This window comes from Nothoprocta perdicaria, unplaced genomic scaffold (genome assembly GCF_003342845.1).
Source record: "Nothoprocta perdicaria isolate Ctin4 unplaced genomic scaffold, notPer1 scaffold_315, whole genome shotgun sequence".
Lineage (NCBI taxonomy): Eukaryota > Metazoa > Chordata > Aves > Tinamiformes > Tinamidae > Nothoprocta > Nothoprocta perdicaria.
In genome coordinates, this window is record NW_020455550.1 from 403,760 (window position 1) to 422,546 (window position 18,787).

At 45.7% G+C, this 18,787-nt stretch overlaps 1 protein-coding gene across 1 annotated transcript; it reads left to right on the forward strand.

Moving 5' to 3' along the window:
* The first annotated feature begins 829 nt into the window (after positions 1-829).
* Positions 830-5,798, forward strand: NYX (nyctalopin). Its single transcript, XM_026042838.1, has 2 exons — positions 830-851; positions 4,303-5,798. Exons 1-2 carry the CDS (start codon positions 830-832, stop codon positions 5,700-5,702), a joined length of 1,422 nt encoding a protein of 473 aa, XP_025898623.1. The 3' UTR covers positions 5,703-5,798.
* The last annotated feature ends 12,989 nt before the right edge of the window (positions 5,799-18,787 follow it).

Genomic DNA, 18,787 nt, shown 5'->3' on the forward strand with positions numbered 1-18,787 from the left:
GTGTGTGCAGTGAACTCAAGCATGGGAGGTTGTGATAACTCGATAACTGCGATATAGTGGCCCTCCTCTGCCATTATATAATAGGTGCTGGGTAATGACTTCCAGTAATGCCCTCCGCGTGGCAGGAGTCCAGGTCCTGGCTGCTCTTTCATTTTTCATGTTTTAGATGGGCAGAGGGGAGGCAGAGTCTGCCTGGTCCGCCTGCAATCCGTGTTTCGCTTTGGGAGCTTTAGAGGACAGGCACATTCTTCCATTTCTGCTAATCCGCCCCTGATACAGAGGATTTTCCTGCCATTAAATGATAGCTGGCGAGAAAAAAAAAATGCCAGCGCCCTGGAGAGAGACTTGTGCAGCTCCGGGCAGAGTCCTGGCAGGAGGGAGGACACGGCTGCAGCCGGGCGAGGTGAGCGGAGCAGCTGGAGGATTCCTACCAGGAATTTTGCCTTTGGCTGCTCTGCGCTAATCCGCATGTCATGCTGCTCTGTCCCACCGCCTTCTGCCCAAGGGATCGGCCAGTCTCCAACACCTCATGGGAAAGGTGCGGGCAAACTGCTGATGGAGAACAGCAGAAAGCTGCCGGATACGCTGGGAAGGTCAGTGTGGGAAGACAGATATTCAGCAGGATGGGGACGGGGATGGGGACCTGGTCAGTCTGGAGCCCTATGGGGAGAGAGTCTCTATTTTTCGCTCGTCCTTTCTAAACTCACTATGGGAAGACGATGCGGGCAAATGACAGAGAGTGAAACCTGTCTCAGCTCCTCCTGTCTGCTTTCAGATCCCTCAAGCTCGCTTGCCAGACCTGAAATGCCACTAGTGAATGAGCAAGGTAATGTTCGCCATCATTTTAAATGGTGAGTAGCACTCCTACCTCTCCGCCTTGCCCAGTAGTGGATTAGACAGACTGTCCCGAAGGGTGTAGATTAAATACGCATGTATTGTGGGCATTGCCTCTTTATCCTTCTAGAAACATTGCAAACAATTTTATTTATTTACTTATTTATTTAATTGTTCTTTTCCTTGCAAATATTGAATTATTGCGTTACTTGAAAGAGCAAAGGAAACCACGCCTGGTGGAATTTTGTTCATTTCCTCATCTCATTTTTTTTAATCTTACTGCTGAGTTTTCATCTATTATTTTTTTAAAAGAAATAAGAAACAATCATTTAATTTGAGCACCAGCCCTTTACATTAGTGAGTCGGCAGCACATTCCAGCTGCTCTCCTGTCTGCCACAGTGTTAAACACAAAAAGAGCATCCTTCTCTGTGCAGGGGAGGGAATGAGGAAGGACACATGGGAATGCTTCCCGCTGTTTTCACCTGATTTATACATTGAAAACTTCTGCACTCCTTCTCCCAGTTTGTTTTGGACCAACATCCTTCCGCTGGACAACAGCAGCACTTCTAAGGGCCTGGGAGTGTCCAGAGGGAGGATTTGGGGGGGCTTCCTCTGCAGGTGAAAGAGGAGGAAAGAGAGAAGAGGGTAGAGACCACAACAACTCCGGGGCTGAGGGGCTCCTGCTCCTGGAGGATGTTTTTTAGTTCTTGAATATTAGAGTGCAAGGGGAAGAGATAGCCCTGTAGCTAGAAATGCTAGACGTGTGCTGTGGAAGGCCATTAGCCATAAACCCAGGCCTAGCACTAAAAAAATCATGTAATTATATATTTTTAGTTTAACTGGGTTTAAGGAGAAGGAGCTGGGAAACGGCTTGGGATCAAGTTGCATTACTGAGCGCCTCGGGAGCAAACAGGGCTGGGGCTGGGAGCAGCCTGCTCACCAGCCTGCCGCCCCGAGCCCCACGGGGAGGCTGCTCTGCAGGGCAGACGGGCAGCAGGGTTTGGGGCAGAGGTAGCGAAACGTGGACCTGCCTCGGGACCCTCTCACGGGGCCCATGTGCGTGAGCCCCTCTGGATGTCACCCTGGGCCCATGCAGAGGTTCTCCAGCCAGCAGTAGTATTTCCATCTGTTGTTCCTAGATGGACACCTGCAGGGAGACCTCTGGACCTGAGGCCAGGCAAATCCTCGATCTGTCTGGACCTAAGTTTATGTAACTGCAAAACTAGAGCAATGTTTGCACGCGGCAAAGAGGAACAGCGAGAGGCAGCAAATGAGGCAGCCTCCCTGAAAGCTCCTGGGGCTGGAGCACTGTCCCCCATTTCATCCTCAAGGTCCTCACCTTCTGTCTGCCCGGGGCCCCAAACAACGCAGGGAACTTTTCTTCAGCTGTGGCTGTCAAACAGGGACTCAGGAAAAATAGAAAAGAGAAGAGCATGCAAACAAAAAAAATGATAACCTTGACAAAATCCCTGCCCTCTCACAGTGCTTCACTATTGTTTATTCTTGAGGCGTCACTGTTTTGCTAATTCTCCAGTCACAAGAGAGTGGGACCTGAATTTTGAGAGGGAGACCACAACTAGAAGTCCTTTGGGGATGCTCCCTGCGCTCATATCTAAGTCCTTTTTCAAGGTGACCAAGATGGTTCAAAGCGAACGCTGCTGAAAGGCTCTCGAGCTCGCAGGATGCCAGCGGGGGCCCGCTGGTTTTGCAAGCTGAGCTAGTGCGGAAGCCACAGCCGGTGCAAAGTCAGAAATACCCTGCGGGCCGCCTTTAAAAGGAATGGGGAATGGGCAGAGCACTTGCGGTTCAGACTGTAGCTCGGTCTGCGTCTTAAATTCTCAGGGGCTGCAAAAATAAAAGATTGACATCAGCTGAAGCTGATGCTTCCTAGCAAATCACCTCCCTCGTGTGTGTATATATATATATATACATGCACAAAGTGGTGCAGTGTCTTTCAAAGCGCCGCCCAGCACCGCAGCCGAGGGCGATCCCTGCTCTGGGAATGCCCGGGAGAGCTGGTGCAGCCGGGAGCCCGGGAGCCCGGGCAGACAGCGGGAGGGCCGGGCTCCCCAGAGGGGTTGACCCTGCCCTTCTGGCAAGAAGAGCCCGCAAGAGGAGCAGCCGCCCTCGCTCGCCGTGGTGGCCAAGATGGCATCTCGCGTCCTGCTGAAGTCTGAATCAGAAAGCTGCAATAGGAGAGCGCAGCGTCGCCATCTCCTTCTAATGGCAGCAAGGAGATCTTGCTGCTGGGGCTGCCGTTTCAGTGAGTGACACGGTGACAGGCAGGAGGCACCTTCGAGAGCAACTGGCAAATTAAATCTGTTCTCAGGTCGCTCTCGTTAACAAGTTTACAAGTTTATTTCTCAGATGTCTGGTTGCCTCCATTTTTTCTTTTTTTTCTCCACAAACACATCTCCCTGTGGAGGCTCATGTCCATCTCTTTTGTTCTTTGATTTGCCTCCAAGGGCTTATACCTTCTCTTCCTCATGGCACACCACCTGATTGGGGTTAACTTGTCAGGAAACCACAGCAGCCAGTCACTTACAGGACATCTTCTATCTAGTATAAAATACCACGATGACTTCCTGGAGAATTAGCAAAATGTTGCTGCATAACATTGTCTTATCCGTGATGAGATCATGAAGAAAACATCCCCAAATTGTTCCTGAATTTGTCCTTCCTCACATATTTCTACCCAAAACATAGTGTCAATGTGTTTTTAAGCACTGTACTGTGTCCTTAGCAGCTGGTAGTTCACCCAAGAATGCTGCCCTAGCTTCTGGCTGCAGAAATGTTAGACTGAATGGACAAAGGGAAAATAAAATAAAAGCAAGAAGATGGATATTGGTTGTCCCCAGGCAACTAAGTATTCTGCATTGCCAGGCCAGCATATCCTGCCCTGCCCTTTCCTCCACCCTTTCCTCCTTCTTTGGAGATCTTTAAAACCCACTTGGATGCAGCCCTGTGCCCCGTGCTCCGGGTGTCCCTGCTGGAGCAGGGAGGTTGGACTAGATGACCTCTGAGGTCCCTTCCAACCTTAAGCATTCTGTGATTCTGTGATTCTATGAAAATACTACAACCCATCCCAGCTCCTGCCCTTCAGAGCATCTCTGACTACTCTGCTGGCCAAACCCGGTCCCCGCCAGCAGGCGTCTGTCAGGGAGACGCTGTGAAATACCCAGGGTGGGGGGGGTTCCTGCCCCCATGGAGAGAAATTCCAAAGAGGCCAAGTTAAGAGGGATCTGATGTCTTCTTGGAGGGCTTCTCGGAAGCTTCCATGAGTGTTCCCCCCTCAGTGTATGTGTGTGAGTACGGGGTGACAGCCACTGCCCTGGGTAGAAGAGAGGCCGCACAAGAGATACCGGTAGGTTTCTTTTCGGCCGCGACTACCAGTCAACGAACGGCAGCCTCTAACAAACATGTCTCTAACGTGTGCCGCTTCCCTCCCGGCGCCTCGCGCGGGGCAGTGCTGCTGTGCGTGCCCCAGGCGCGCGCGGCGTGGGCCTGCGCGCGCTCCTGCCCGCCGGGCTGCGTGTGCACGCCGGAGCGGCGCTGCTCCGTGCTCTGCGACCGCGCCGGCCTCGCCCACGTGCCCGCCGACTTCCCCTGCGAGGCCGCCGCCATCAACCTGGACAAGAACAACATCAGGTTCCTCTCGGAGAGGGCCTTCGGCACGCTGCCCTCGCTCCGCTCGCTCTCGCTCAACCACAACAACATCTCCTTCATCACGCCGGGCGCGTTCAAGGGGCTGCCCGGCCTCACGGAGCTCAGGATGGCCCACAACGAGTACATTCGCTACCTGCACATGAGGACCTTCACGGCGCTGCGGCGGCTCGCCAAGCTCGACCTGGCCGACTGCAACCTGTTCAATATCCCCGACAGGATCTTCGTCGAGCTGCCTGCTCTGCAGGAGCTCTTCTGTTTCCAGAACAATTTCCGAAGGATCCCGGGTGCCATTAGGGGCATGGAGAACCTGACCCACGTTTACCTGGAGAGAAACAGGATCGAAGCGGTGGCCTATAATTCTCTGCAGGGCCTGACCAAACTGAAATACCTGAATCTGCAGGACAACAGGATAAACGTCATTCACGAGCGAGCGTTTCAGGGCTGCCAGAAGATGGAGTACCTGTACCTGAATGACAACTTGCTCGGAGAGCTGCCGGAAAACTCCTTTGATGGCCTGAGGTGCCTGAAAATGCTCAACCTGGGGGGGAACTTCCTCAGGAACATTTCCAACACCTGGTTCCGGGATCTGGTGGAGCTGGAGGTCCTCTACCTGGACCGAAACAGGATCAGCTACATCGAGGAAGGGGCTTTCGAGAACCTCACCAGCTTGGTCGTCTTGCACTTGAACAGCAACAACTTGACGACCTTGCCCTTCTCCGTCTTCCAGCCCGTCTACTTCCTGGGCCGGCTGTACCTCTTCCGCAACCCCTGGGAGTGCGACTGCCGCATCGAGTGGCTCAAGGAGTGGATGGAGAGCTACCGGCTGGTCCGGGACATCCCCTGTGCCTCCCCGTCCTCGGTGGCTGGCATCGATCTGATGGATGTGCTCTACGACAGGTCGCCAGACGGTTTCTGTCTTGACCCCGTGGAGCTGAATGTCACGTCCTACAGCCCAGCGCCGAGCGGGGAGCCCCTCTCTACCACGGAGAGCAAGTTCAACAGCCTTATCTCGAAACTCCTGCTCCAGGTGGGCCTTTCCGAGGATGTGGCAAACACCACGGAGCTGTTCAGCAACACCACGCTGCCAGACGGACTGACTGACGGGGTTTCTTCTGGCGCGGGGGAACACGGCAGCCAAGTCGTCGCCTCTTTGCCCCTTAACATGATTATTTTTACAGCGGTTATTTTGCAGAGTAAATAGTCCACAGGCTGCCTGGAGCACGGCTCCTGCTCAGGCTTTTGTAGTCTCTGTACAGGTAGTGGTTAGGGAAAAGCTGGCTCTGGGGCCCGCAGGTGGGGACCTGGCTCCGAGCTCCGGGGAGCTGGCTGGATCTGCCTCTAGGCTGGGCCCCGCTCCATCGCCACCTTCTCGGTGACAGGAACTTGCACCACGAGTTCTCGGGCTCTCAGAGGCGCCAGCAGATCCTGGTGGATGGTCGGCAGTGAGAGGACAGCAGCAAGGTTGAATTACCTTAGAGGCCTGTGGTTTTTGTTCCTCACAGGAGTGACTTGAAAAGGTTGCCGTACTGAAAGTCAGCGTAAAGCACTGTTTCTCCTTTCCAATTCCCTGTCAGTCCATGACCACAATCCAATGGAGCAAGACAAGCAGCCACATCCAACCTCTTTTCATATCCCGGCACCCACTCCCGGGCGGCTCTGCTCGGTGGCCTCTGGGTGCTACGAATTACTTCCCATCTCCACCCGCATGTCGGGGGCAGCCGGCCCATTCCTGGCCCCATGCAGGGCTGCTGCACCAGCCCCAGGAACAGGGAACGGGCCATGGGAGAGGTCACTGCCCGAGGCTGTGGCTACGGGCAGAGGGTCCGGGTGAGCACCGTGCTTGGGCTGGGAGCACAGCCAGCATTTTCTATCTTTCCTCGCAGTTCTGTGCGATAAAACCAGACTCATTTTTTGGTCAAAGTCTTCTATAACAGAAAGCTATTTAAACCTAACAGTTTATTTAATAAAGCTTGCTTCAAATGCTTTTATTCTTCAAGTAATATATAGTTTTCGAAGAATATACTGTTGTTATTTGTAGATTATTTCAGGGCAGGACAGCAGAAGCAGAAGAGGATGATGACAGATGCAGCTGCCTAAACGTGCCAAGTCATTTTGTGTTTCTGCTATCAATGTATGCCACATACTATGCCATGTTATGCCATATTAACCAACTATGCCATCGTTTTCTTCAATGGCATCTAATACATTTTATCTGTGAAATCTTTAATGAATACTGCTAATATAGGCAGAAAAAAAGTCACGTTTTCTGTAACAGAGCATGTCATTAACAAAACAATTTGATATTTTAAAACAATATTTGAAAATAAATTAATTGCTTAGTGCACTGGTAAACAAAACATTTATTTTAAGATCCTTGAATTTCTCTGCTCTCTGTAGGCTACTCAAGTGGGTACATGTGAATACTGATTTTATATTCCAGAGCAAATGGCAAGCTGCCTCACTGCAGCCTGCGGGACAGACACTTTGACTTGGAGCCCCAGACAGTGCTTGCATCTGCAGGAAGCAGCAACTGCTGTAAACAGTGTTTATGTACAGACACACTTGGTGATACTTCAGCTACACTAAATCAAACTACATGGCTTAACATAATGTGGTCTACAGCCCTATAACACAGGCAGTCCTCTATTACTGCTAAAATGATGTGAAATAGAAGTCAAAAAGGAAACAATTTAAAAAAGGGATTGACTTGCAAACATCTTCTGAAGCCCCTTCTTCCCTCCCCACTCCTGCCCTCCAGTGCACGATGCCCCAGTGTTCCAGGTGAGCCCCACACAAGCTCCTGCAGCCCCCGCAATAAATAGCTGCTCTGGAGGCTAACAGGCCTCCCACAAAACGAAAAGCTTGTCCATGACTTCTAGAGCTGGGGCTCGTGAGAAGCCAGAGCCTTTTTCTCCCCTCGGCCAGCCCGCAACAGCCTGCTGCTGTTAGGAGCCTGCAGCAGCGTCTCCAGCGGCTTCACCCCACGTTCTTTCAGGTCGCCTGGTTTGCTTTGCGGCGCTCTGCCCAAGGAGGTGGAGGTTTATTGCTCTGTATTTAGCACCCCACAAGTTTTAGGGAAAGTTAAATACAGGAAACACACCCAGGGCTTGTGGTGAGGGCTCTGGGGAGACCACAATTTTTTCCCTGGCAAGGGAAGATGCCAGATGGTTTGATAAATGCTTATTTGACCTGCTCCATGCACTAAATTCAATGAGTTTGGATTTCCAGGCTATTTATGAATCCATTAATCTTCTTAAATGCTAAATACATCTGTGTATTATAAAAGGCTGTTTTTCAAACCTGGTCCAGCCAAATGCTGTAGAGGCGCATTAGGTTAAGGATGCCTTTACAGAAGCAGTATTTCATCCTGTCAGGGAAGGTTTAGCTACAGAAGTTTGACACAGACAGCAGCATATTGGGCACAAATGGTTATTTTTCATTTACTGAAGGTATGGATGCCCAGCGAGTGATTTGTTTTTATAACTCTTGCTTTCAGTTTCTGCTCCCAATTACATTAGAGCTGAACATTTTCTTAGTGTTAACATGCCTTTCAAGTTAATTATTGCTTCAAAGATATGTTTTTTTTCCCCTTAATTTTCTATTACAGATTAGATGTGAATATGAAGTGTCCCAAAATGCAGGTTTTAGCAGAGCTCACACTGCGAGCTGAAAGACAAGGGCACTGCACCTAACCCTTCCCTTTACACGACAGGCAGGTCTAGAACGGTCTAATTCTGGGCCAGTGTCTCTTGGGCATGGGTCCTTTGAAGGCCCCGCGTGGTCACCATGCTCTGCGTTTGCCCCGAAGCTTCTCCCTGCGCTGCTTTGACGCAGCTGGGGCTGCCCAGAGGCTGCGCGGCCGCTGCCGCGCCGGGCTCTGTGCTCGCCTTCCCTGTACGCCTCCTTACAGCAGGCCGAGCAAGGAGATCTCTCCTCTCCATGTGCTCCAGTAGCTTTCTGGAAAGGACAGCAAAAAAAACGCTGCTGCAAAAACGGGTCTCAGTGCTGGGGAAGCTTGGATTAGATTAGAAATGCCCAGTTTGCTCTTCACAATCCTTGCTTCCCAGGTCTTAGCAAAGGGCTTGTTGCACTGCAGCACTTAATTATGTGGGTAGATGCCAACATATCACTGCAAGTTTTTTCTTGGTTTGAGTTTTTTGATTAGGAAATAAATAATTAGAAAAAATACTTCAACTTTTTTATTTGCTGGGGCTAGAGTCCTGCTGCAAAACTGCTTCAGCTGGTTAAGGCTGCTCTTGTTAGCAGTGAGTCCAGGGCTCAGAGTCATTCACAAACCAACACTATCTGCAAAATCTGTCTCTGGCCTGCAGCCACCCTCCAAGATGTCACAGAACTACAGATCAAGTCCAACTTTACTGAGAGCAACCTCCTTCCACACAGGTGGGGAAGGCATGGCATGGGGAAACATGGCATGGGGAAACATGAGCCAGGCCTAAAGAGGACTTCAGGTTCTTTAAGCCTCAGCCAGCTCGTTCTTTGGCACCACATGAAGATGCTGCTGCAGGACAAGCAGGGCGGTTGTACGGCAGCGGTGTCTGTAACCACATCAAGAGCGGAAGGGAGGCGTCAGAGGCACGTGGAGCACTTTATCCCTGCTCCAAGACATATCCCATGCCATGCGCACCGCTGCTATTCCCACAGGAGCACATGGGCATGAAGGACAAGACATGGATTCACTGAGGTGCTCCCGGGCCCTGTGCTCCATACGCGGGTGTGGGGAAAGCCCGGATGGTCTAACAGCCCTGGGGCGAGCATTTCATTGGCATTTATCTGAAGGCCTTTTAGCTGAAGTGGTGCAATTCTGTGCGTATGGGGGAGGACACTGTCCTACCTCTCACCCATGATATCCTTCCAGCAGTGTCCCAGCTGGCAAAATCACTGCTCTACACCAAACGTAAACCCCTGTCCCAGGTCAGGTACAGAAACACTTCCCCTGGACAGAAGATAGGGGCAGAGCTGGAAGGAAATCTTAGAAGATTCTTTTTTTTTTTTTTTTTTTTTTTGATGGATTGATTCATTTTGTTTGCCTTTACTGCCTATAATCTGCAAGGGATGGAATTAAACATCTGCCAAACTGGCATCTAGATTAACCTCGAACTTCAGCAGAGCCCCAGCCGGGAGGGTTATGGGGTTGCCCATAGGGAACTTTCCTCTCCAGTTCCGCCCCCAGCAGCAGATGCTGGGCATTTTCTTAGGCAGTGGGATGTTCATCCGAGTAGCCCAGTGGTAGGATAGACCTCTTGTAGGAAGGGCATTCAGAGAGCTGTGTCCCCAGACTGTCTGAAGTCCTGCAAGAAAGCAAGCTCTTCTTATACATGATACCCACTCTTCACTGATGCAAGGTGATTTATTTATTTACTATATACTCACTAATCAATGCTGCTACATTAGAAGAAAGAAGGGGCCAGATTAGATAGAAAAAAGAAATAACCTGATTTTATACATCATTTTTGGACTCAGAACTCTATAGCGTCTCTTTATATGTTGTATTCCTAGAGATAGGGTGTCAACATTAACATTGGCTTTATGTCCCATGTATTGTTTCTTTAAGTTTATAGCTATAGCCAGTAGCTTCCTGTGAAATACAGCTATTAGCAATTTTGCTTATATCTTGTGGAGTCTTATGGGATCTTTCTACTTGGGAAGAAAAGTCAAGTTCAGTGCAGGAAAAATCACTGTGAATGAAGACAACTATGATGGCAGAAAACGCTAGCCAGCTGGGACCCTGGGACTTATTGTCATTTTGAAAATGGGTAGTTATGTATGTAGCTAACTCTTGTCTTTACTATGTCTGGCTGCTATCCCTTAAAAATAAATATTGAAATTGATATTGAAACTGAAGTCTTTCTTTGATTGCTTTATGATCACAAATTCCAGAGACACCAGATCAAATCTGAAAAAAATTATTGTTCCAGAAAACTGCTCTTCCTCTCTTCTGGAAAATACAGACCCATGGGAGAAAATAGCCTGTAATGGTCACTGTTGACCCACTTTGGACTTTGTCAGGCAGCATCAATCTGGAAAATGAAAAATACATTCAAGTTAGACTGAGCACACCTTTCTAAATGCCCACTATTGGAGAGTCAAGATAAGGTTACACTACAGGGTTTGCTCCACAAACATTGATAGTATTTATTCCCTCTCCCTTTGCCATCTCTGTAGGTAGGAGATGTTCAAAAAACAGTGAAATCTCCAAAAGGTTGTTTTGAAAAGGGTTTCATAGAAAATCTTAAACACAAAATGAAGGTCATAAAAAATCAGGTCATTAAAGGATCATTAAAAAATACTGCACAAACATCACTTTAAAGAAAAACACATGTAATCAATTACTTAAGCATAACAAGATAACACTGAAAATACATAAGGCCTAAGACAAAGCTATGTCAAGAGACACTAACAAGTATCCAGCTGTTGGATGAGCATGGTGTAAGCTTTAGATTATACTTTACAAAGAAGCACCTATAGATGAGAAACTCAGTGAATCTAACATAGTATGTAACTTTTTTGCCCTGGGCAAAGTCTTTCTTTTATACTCTAATCACTAGTACAAAAAACAGTAGAGAATGAGAAAATAGATTTTTCTGGTCAGACCAGATCTTACCCAAACCTGATGTTGTGACCCTTTTATGCAGTTAGTAAACCAGTCCGATCTTGTACTCTGTGGTTAGTTTTAGTCTCAAATGTGAAATGTTCATTACTTCTGCAGTTTTTCTCATCTTTGACCTTCACCACATCCTTTGATTTTTTTTTACTTCCCTCTTCATCTCTCTTTTAAAAGGTTGACTTCTTACAGTAAGGTCTTAATTTATAAATAAGTAAATCTTACATTACAAAGAATCCAGAGGCACTTTAAAAAGGTCTGCAACCAGCCAGCAGCTTTGCTACACTCACCCATTCCATATTTTGCTTCGCATGCTCATCCTATTTGCTTTTTGCCTTAAGAGCTAATTTTACCTTGTGCTTGTTCAGCATTTAAGGCAAGGGGGCTTTGACTTGTGCCTAGGGCCTCCTGACGTGGCCGTAGGTCTGCGATGAAGCTACTTCAAGCTGTCTTTCCTCTAGTCTCCTCATAAAACATCTTTCCTCCACAGCAACAGCTCCTTCCTGTTCCAAGCTGACTCTGGCTACTGCCCTCGGTGCGCTGCTTACAGGAAGCCAGGCATGCAAGTTCACCCACTAAAACGTCCCAGCTTAAAAACAACAAAACAACCCCCCCAAAAAACCCCAAACAAACAAACAAACAAACCTCCTTTTTGACAATGGAAGCCCAATGACTTTCCTAATTTTTTATGAGTTAAGGAGGACATAAATGGCTTAAAATGGAGATTAAAAAATAGTAATTGTTCAATTTGAGGTTGGGGCAATCTCAGTTCAAAAGACTGCATTCAGTTACTGGTTTGTACTATACTATTATATACTATTCTTTACTCAAGATAGCACGGTCTGGTGCCAAAGTGCAAGACTGATATTCTCTTTTTTCAGAAACTGAATATTAACAACTGAATGATTTAAGAAACACAGCTGTAGAACAGGCCGTATTTAACAGCCACAATATAAAAATACTGCTGTTAAGGGGTTTTTCTTATTAGCTCTCCTTAGTGCAAACACAGTTTTATTTTTAGGAAATTACATTTTTGTAGCTCTTCTATTTTTTTCCTGTATGTTCCTTGAAACAATAGTTCGGCAGTCTCCAAGCTGCTTTTAATTAAAATGAGGATCAATGAGTCAAAATCCAACAACAGATGACATCTGGCTGTGTATTACGTGAGTTTAACCAACTTCAGCCCGAGCAGGGGCACGTTATTAAGTTTTGCCCAGGGACACACAATCCCTCTTGGGAAGATGACAAGGAAGTTGCATTTGCCTCAGCCACATGAAACTTTCTAAGGTGTCTTCCTATGAAATGTAATGTATTAGCTACAGAAAGGACACGTATACCGTAGTCCTGCACAGACATTGATTTTTTTTGTGGCTATGAGAAAAATGGGCTCATAACTCGTGAAGGACTCTTGGCCTGGCATGGTTTATGATATAATCTTGCACTCAAGAGGGCAGGAAGCCAGAACTACACTTACCCTGGGTTCACGTGCTGCTTCCTCCAGTGTGGTGCTGGTCTTTCAGGCTGGCAAGAACACGAAAGGCATTTTGAGACACTTCCATGGTTCTTGGTGACACTCCAGGTTCGGCAGCTGCTCGGTGACTCAGCGGACTCAGCAAGTGAGATGTGCTTCTAAAGGAGGCAAATAACGAGGATGCCTGTTAATACACAAGAAAATGCCATTTACAGCAACCACCCTGGTGCCAAGTCTCTGTTGTATTCAGCAGAGGGAGCACTGAGTGCCGAGTGGGGTGAACGTGCAGCAAACTTGCGCAGAGATGCAGCTCTGTAGGGTTTTCCTTCTGAGAATGGAAATAAAGCTGGGCAAGGAGTAAATAAATGGGCAAATGTGATAAATCACTGACAAAAGACAACTAGCTGCGTGTCTACAAATTTGGAAGGAGTAGCAATTCCTCACCACACTGAATGACTGGGCCTCAACATCACAAAAGGGTATGTATCAGTAACTGTGTGCACAGGCTCTTTCTTGATGTCGGGACTGGCAGAGGTCAGAAAAGAAAGTAGAAATACATGACAAACTTGCAGGGAGATAAAGCTTGTTGAGAATACCTGTGCTGAAACTGTTGATTCTTTTGACAGGCAAAAGGTAACAGTGAAATATCTGCCTTTAGGACAGCAAGGCCAGAAGTAGGCTTGGATGAATTCCAAATTCATCCCGGAAGCCAAGTTAATTTGGGGCACTATGGCAGATAAAATAGATGTTGACAAATGTAAGGTAATGCATCTGGGAAGACACAACACAAACTATTATGGGAAGAGCTGGGCTCTTGAGGAAGAAAGATCTGAGAACTGTTGTAACGAGCTGCGAGAACAACTGCCATAAGCCAAACAAAACACTCAGTAATAAAAACAAATTGCAATGCAATAAACCATCATGCCTCTTAGTAGTACATCCTCATCTAGAACATGTTCATCTGGGATATTGGTGCCTAGGAAAAGACACAGCAGAAAAAGCTCCGTGGTAGAAGTAGGTAAGATTTGTTACAGGACAAAGATTTGTTATTAGCTGAGGCTGAGAGGACTGGCTTAGGTTAGTAGAGACTTTGGAGATGGTAAATCTAGCAGAGCTGCAGAACTTGGTGTCATTTGAATGGTGTCAAGCCCATTAACCAATGCTGCCCTGGCCACGGCACCGGGCCACACAGGGTGCCACAGGGCTGCATAGGGTGCACCCATAGGGACCAGCAGACCTGGAGGTCTGCTTTGGCTCACAGGGCTCTTGCACTTCCTTCCTTGCAGAGCTTCCCTGTTCTCTGCTTAAGCTTGGTCTGTTGGCAAGTATTCCAGACACTGAGGAGAACCGTTTTCATTGACTCTCAATTTCAGAAATTGTGATACTCAAGGTCCAGCTCAGGACATGTTTGTCCCTAAGGTCAGTGGAGCACAGACAGCAATTTTGCATCCCACTCCTAAGGATCTGTGTCATTGCCCTATCCATCAGGATGGCAATATTTATCTATTGATTTCTTTAGATCTAATTAATTTGCCTAATAGTGTTCTAATCCTCTTGGGGGAAGTAACTGACCAACTATTTTCAGCCAGTTACCACAACATGAAATGTCTGCTCCTGAAATAGAGCTCAAATAAAGTAAAGCATGAATTGCTGCAAGCAAATGGCTATAAAGTTACTACTACTATAAAATGTCTTGCAAATAGTCCAGAATTTTCAGCTGTGTTGGCTGCTGTTTGGGCAAAAGGGAATCTCCCCTAGAGAGCACCAGGGGAATCCTCCTCCCTGTCGCTAGCTTAAGGCATTTCTTGGTTTTCTGCCTTCAGTCCATGAAGGACCTTAAGAAATATACTGCCAGGGCAGGTGTATATTGAAAAAAAAAGGTGGTTTGTGAAACACCTTGAATAGAGCCAGGAGCTTGTGCGGACTGGAATACTTCACTCTTTCATCCATGCCATGGTGGAATTGCACCCGTCTTCTGGGCAGGCTGCAGCCCCATGCCTGTCTTCGCAGCACCTCCTTAAATCCATATTGGAGAGAACAGGGAATGTTATTGGGTTCCTACCAAGTAAGTCCTACCTACCCAATTCCTACCATACCCTAAGTATTTGGAGAACACCTGCAACTGTCTCTAACCACAATTGTTCAGCCTAATGGTCAGTTTTAAGTACCAGAAGAATTATTATTACTGCCTAGCAGCCTCTCCTATGCTTGAGACTACAAGCACAGCGGCTGTCAGCTCCTTATGCTCAGAGCTTACAACCTAAACAGTAACAAATAACACGGCAGAAGAGAAAACGTGGGCAGACAGGGATGAAGTGACTTACCCATGTGCTCAGCAGACGAATATGGGCGTCAAACACAGATGACGGTTCTCATGTGTCCCAGGTCTGCAGCTCCACTGAATCACTGTACTTCACTTTCTCTGCAGGCAGCCTACCTTTCTCTTTGTTGGTTTAACCGTACTGTATAATTTCTATCAACAGATACAATAGGAAGCAAAGTCTGGCTGGGTATGAGCTCTCCAAGAAAGCAAGGAGATTATTTAAGTAAAGTTCAGGGATTGTTAAATAGTACAAAACAAAAAAAAAAAAAAAAAAAAAAAAGAGAGAAGTCTTGATCTAAACTCTGCCTTGCTCTGTAGATTGAACCCGTAACTTACAATCACCTTTTTTCTCATCATTATCATTAGTATCGATACAGATGCTTAGTGTTATTTTAGCAGAGCATTTTCTGTAGCACTCGCCATTTTGGGGGCTTTTGTCAGGATACAGTGCTAACCGTAACAATTTGCTGCTTGCTGGAGATGGAGGCCCAAATCCTCACAGCTCTTCTCTGCTCCCACGATCTTCTGACCAGTGTCTCCAGGGGACTCTGCTCCGTCAGCTGTGTTTCCCCAAACGTATCTCCCAGGAATGGAAATTTCCCCATGCAAAAGCTGTTACCATTTGTTTGGCCTGGACAAAGCCAGACTGTCTTTCAGGAGGCAGCAGACACTGAATCCCAACCCCAAGAGTCTGTAAGATTTCTTCATATATAAAATTATATGGAAGCTATGGTATCCTTCCCTCATGCTTCATTTCTTCCCGCAATCAAGAATACAGTTTGAGAGACTGAGGCAGAGAGGATCTGATCGCTGTCTTAAAAGATCCTTTCTAGTTTGAGAGTCAGTATTAGACAACACTCTACACAGCACCAGAGCTTTCCAAGGAACCCATCCGCTGCCAAAATGAGATGGAGGGCAGGAATGGGTACCTAAACAGCAACACCCTCACCAATTACTTGCAAATTAATTGCTTTAAGGATCAAAAATAGCTAAGGATGTTGAAAACACAGCAGTGAAAACACAAAGCTTGAACAAAAATCAAAGCTGCTTGGAATTATTGGGCATCACTGGGCTCTGAATGGATTAATTTCGCACTGAAGGAGTTTGCCAAACAACAGGCAGTAGAAAAACACCGAATCAAGTAACACACAAGAATGCGGAAAGATTTTGTGCTCTGCCTGAAGTCTTCCTAATTTAAAATCACAAGTCATAACAACATAACGTAGCTAAAGCAGGACCCTCAGACTGCCAGGCAGAACCATGCTCTGCAGCACTAAACCCTTCAGCTGCAGACCCCAGGCAGGGCAAGTTGTCCAAGCTGCTAAAATAAACCAGATATGTTTTCCTGGAAGCAGCAGAGATAGGAAACAGGATCTCTCTCCAGTTTCTCTCATGAAACTTCACAAATACTCTGAAGGCTGGACTGAAATGCTTACTTTCATAGCCAAGAGAGAAAACCAAAATATTTCCTCAGGAAACCTATGGTGACAGTATTATTTGTGAGTTTTTGAGCTGTTGCTTTTTATGCTTTACACAGCTCAGTGTATTTTTTTCTCTAAATGTAAGTAAGAAAAAAGAAATCTGTTTTGAAGGTTTTCATAATTGATATAAAATAACACTGTGGAATTTATTCTCTTTTGCCCACTGGATAGCCTTAGAAGTCTTCAATGACATATTAAATTGACACAGAGCTCTTGTTATATTTATTTGATAAACAGAAATGTGTATAGGACACAGTGAGCATATGTTTAGACATCTAAATTGGTGAATTTAGGGAAAAAGGATTGAGTTTGAAAAAGACTCTAAAAATGTTTACTTTAGTCCTTTAGCTAGGACTGTTCCTTTAATTTGTCATATGAATCAATCTAGAAATGTAATTTTCTTGTGCTTTTTATTCTACTGAGTTTTTCAAGACCTAAAGTGAATTCCAAATGCCTTTGTTAAAGATATCAAGAACCAATCAGTGCAACAGAACAGGACCAGAACTGCTAGTATCAAATATTTCTATCTAGACTCATAAAAAGTAATGTATCTTTACTGATATTTCCAAATATTCATACAAATAGCACTAATATTCTAAAATAATTTCCTTTCAGCAAAGAATAAAAATGAACAAATACTGAAGTTAGTCTGTAGATTAACTTCTCCTAATGACTCTAGAACCCAATTCTTAAAACTTACAATCAAGTTCAACGCTGCTCAGGCTGTTACATCTTGTCTCCTAAGATGTCCCTTCAAAATCAATTGAGTAACTTTGGTGACTAAACTTGGTTACTAAAGCAGGTAGTGATTATTTTGGTTAGAGGATGGTGCTACATCATCCTTCTTGACCCAAATCAGATACAAACAAGCAAACAAACAAGCAAAAGCTAAAACATATGGCCAAGTTCAATTTTGGAGATGAGATCAGAAACATCCTTCGGACTTTGAATATGTGCATGCTTTTTTTAAGTGAGTCTGAGTGAACTTTTGAGTTTAAGTGACTTTTAAGTGAGTTGCATGACAGTGGCCAGGATTGTCTAAACTAGGTAAGCAGTTCAATACAATAATCTTATCACTCTGAGACATTGAATAACCTAGTGTACTTTTATTAAGTAAATGGAAGCAGAGGTTAATGAACATTTATTGGACCAATTTAACACCTTGAAACCACAGGCAGTCAGACTGAGAGGCAGCATACTGATAAGATCAAGTTTTCTTTACAAATCTATTAGCCCCTGTACAAAAATAAAGTATAAAAGGGGCAAACAGAAATGTGTTTCTTCCCAAACCCAGGGCCACTTCTGAGGTCACATTCAGCATAAATTTAGAGAAGTCTAAGAGATGCTCTAAATTATGCAGTAGTATTTATACTACTAGGAGGTCCTTTTTCCAATTGGAAATTATGAAAAAGAATCGTAATGTTAGCTCTGCATCTGCACAAGCCTTCCCCACACAACGGAAAATTCCAGTACAATTTATGGCATCTTTTTGCCCTCTCCACACCATACCAATAGTATTGATGGATCAGAAGTGTTTGGGCAGGAGTCAGAAGAGGTATGGATCAGGTAGGCTAAGGAATTCTGGGTTTGCTCTACAGATTACGGAACTGTGCTGCAACTGCTTCACAAAGTAAACTGGGTTGTATGGTTTGGTTGTATTTAAAGCCTAGGTTGATTCTAAGTACATTTTTTTTTAAACTTCTTTTGCTACTTAAGGTTATTACAAGGAGAACAGTCCATGGTAAAGAGAAGGCAGGACAATACACTAACTGATATGCTTCATGTTTTTGTCTCCTGGTAAAATGTTATGCAGTGAAAATATAAGAACCAAAGCTCTCCAAGTCAGAGCTTTTACTGTGTAATATTAACAGAATGAGAAACTCCATTTAGAGAAGAAAAGCATATCAGTTATATTAAATCACTACTTATTTTCATCTACATAAGGCAGAAGCACCCTCATAGGTCTATGAGTTTTCTTTCCTTTTAGCTTGAATACACAGAATCTTCAAGAAATTCACATTAACAGAGTCAAAAGTGTGTAGTCAAGCCATTTATGGTGGACTATACCCTAATTACCAAAACTGCTTTACCTGTTTAATGCCATAAACATTTGAGATGCACAATGTGTCACTGAAATCAGATACCAACGCTTACCAGAGAAGTTTGTATTTCTAACATCAGAAACACTCCACTGCTTGATTTTCAGCAGGTCTTCTCGTCTTTGTGCTTTACTGGGAAAAGAGGTAGTTTTGAGAGTGAATTGACCTTTTACTTGATGAGCTCAGCTAGTGTTTAATACTACCATTGCAACGGCTGATCTACAAGTACACCTGCTAAGATTCATCCCAAACTAAAAAGACATACTAGTACTTGAAAAAATACCTGTTAC

What these genes read in the sequence shown, in the direction of transcription:
- NYX (XM_026042838.1), top strand. Translation starts at nt 830, where the DNA reads ATGTTCGCCATCATTTTAAATG. An exon ending in GTTCGCCATCATTTTAAATG is followed by an intron (nt 852 to 4,302) that starts GTGAGTAGCACT and finishes CGCGCGGGGCAG; the next exon opens with TGCTGCTGTGCGTGCCCCAG.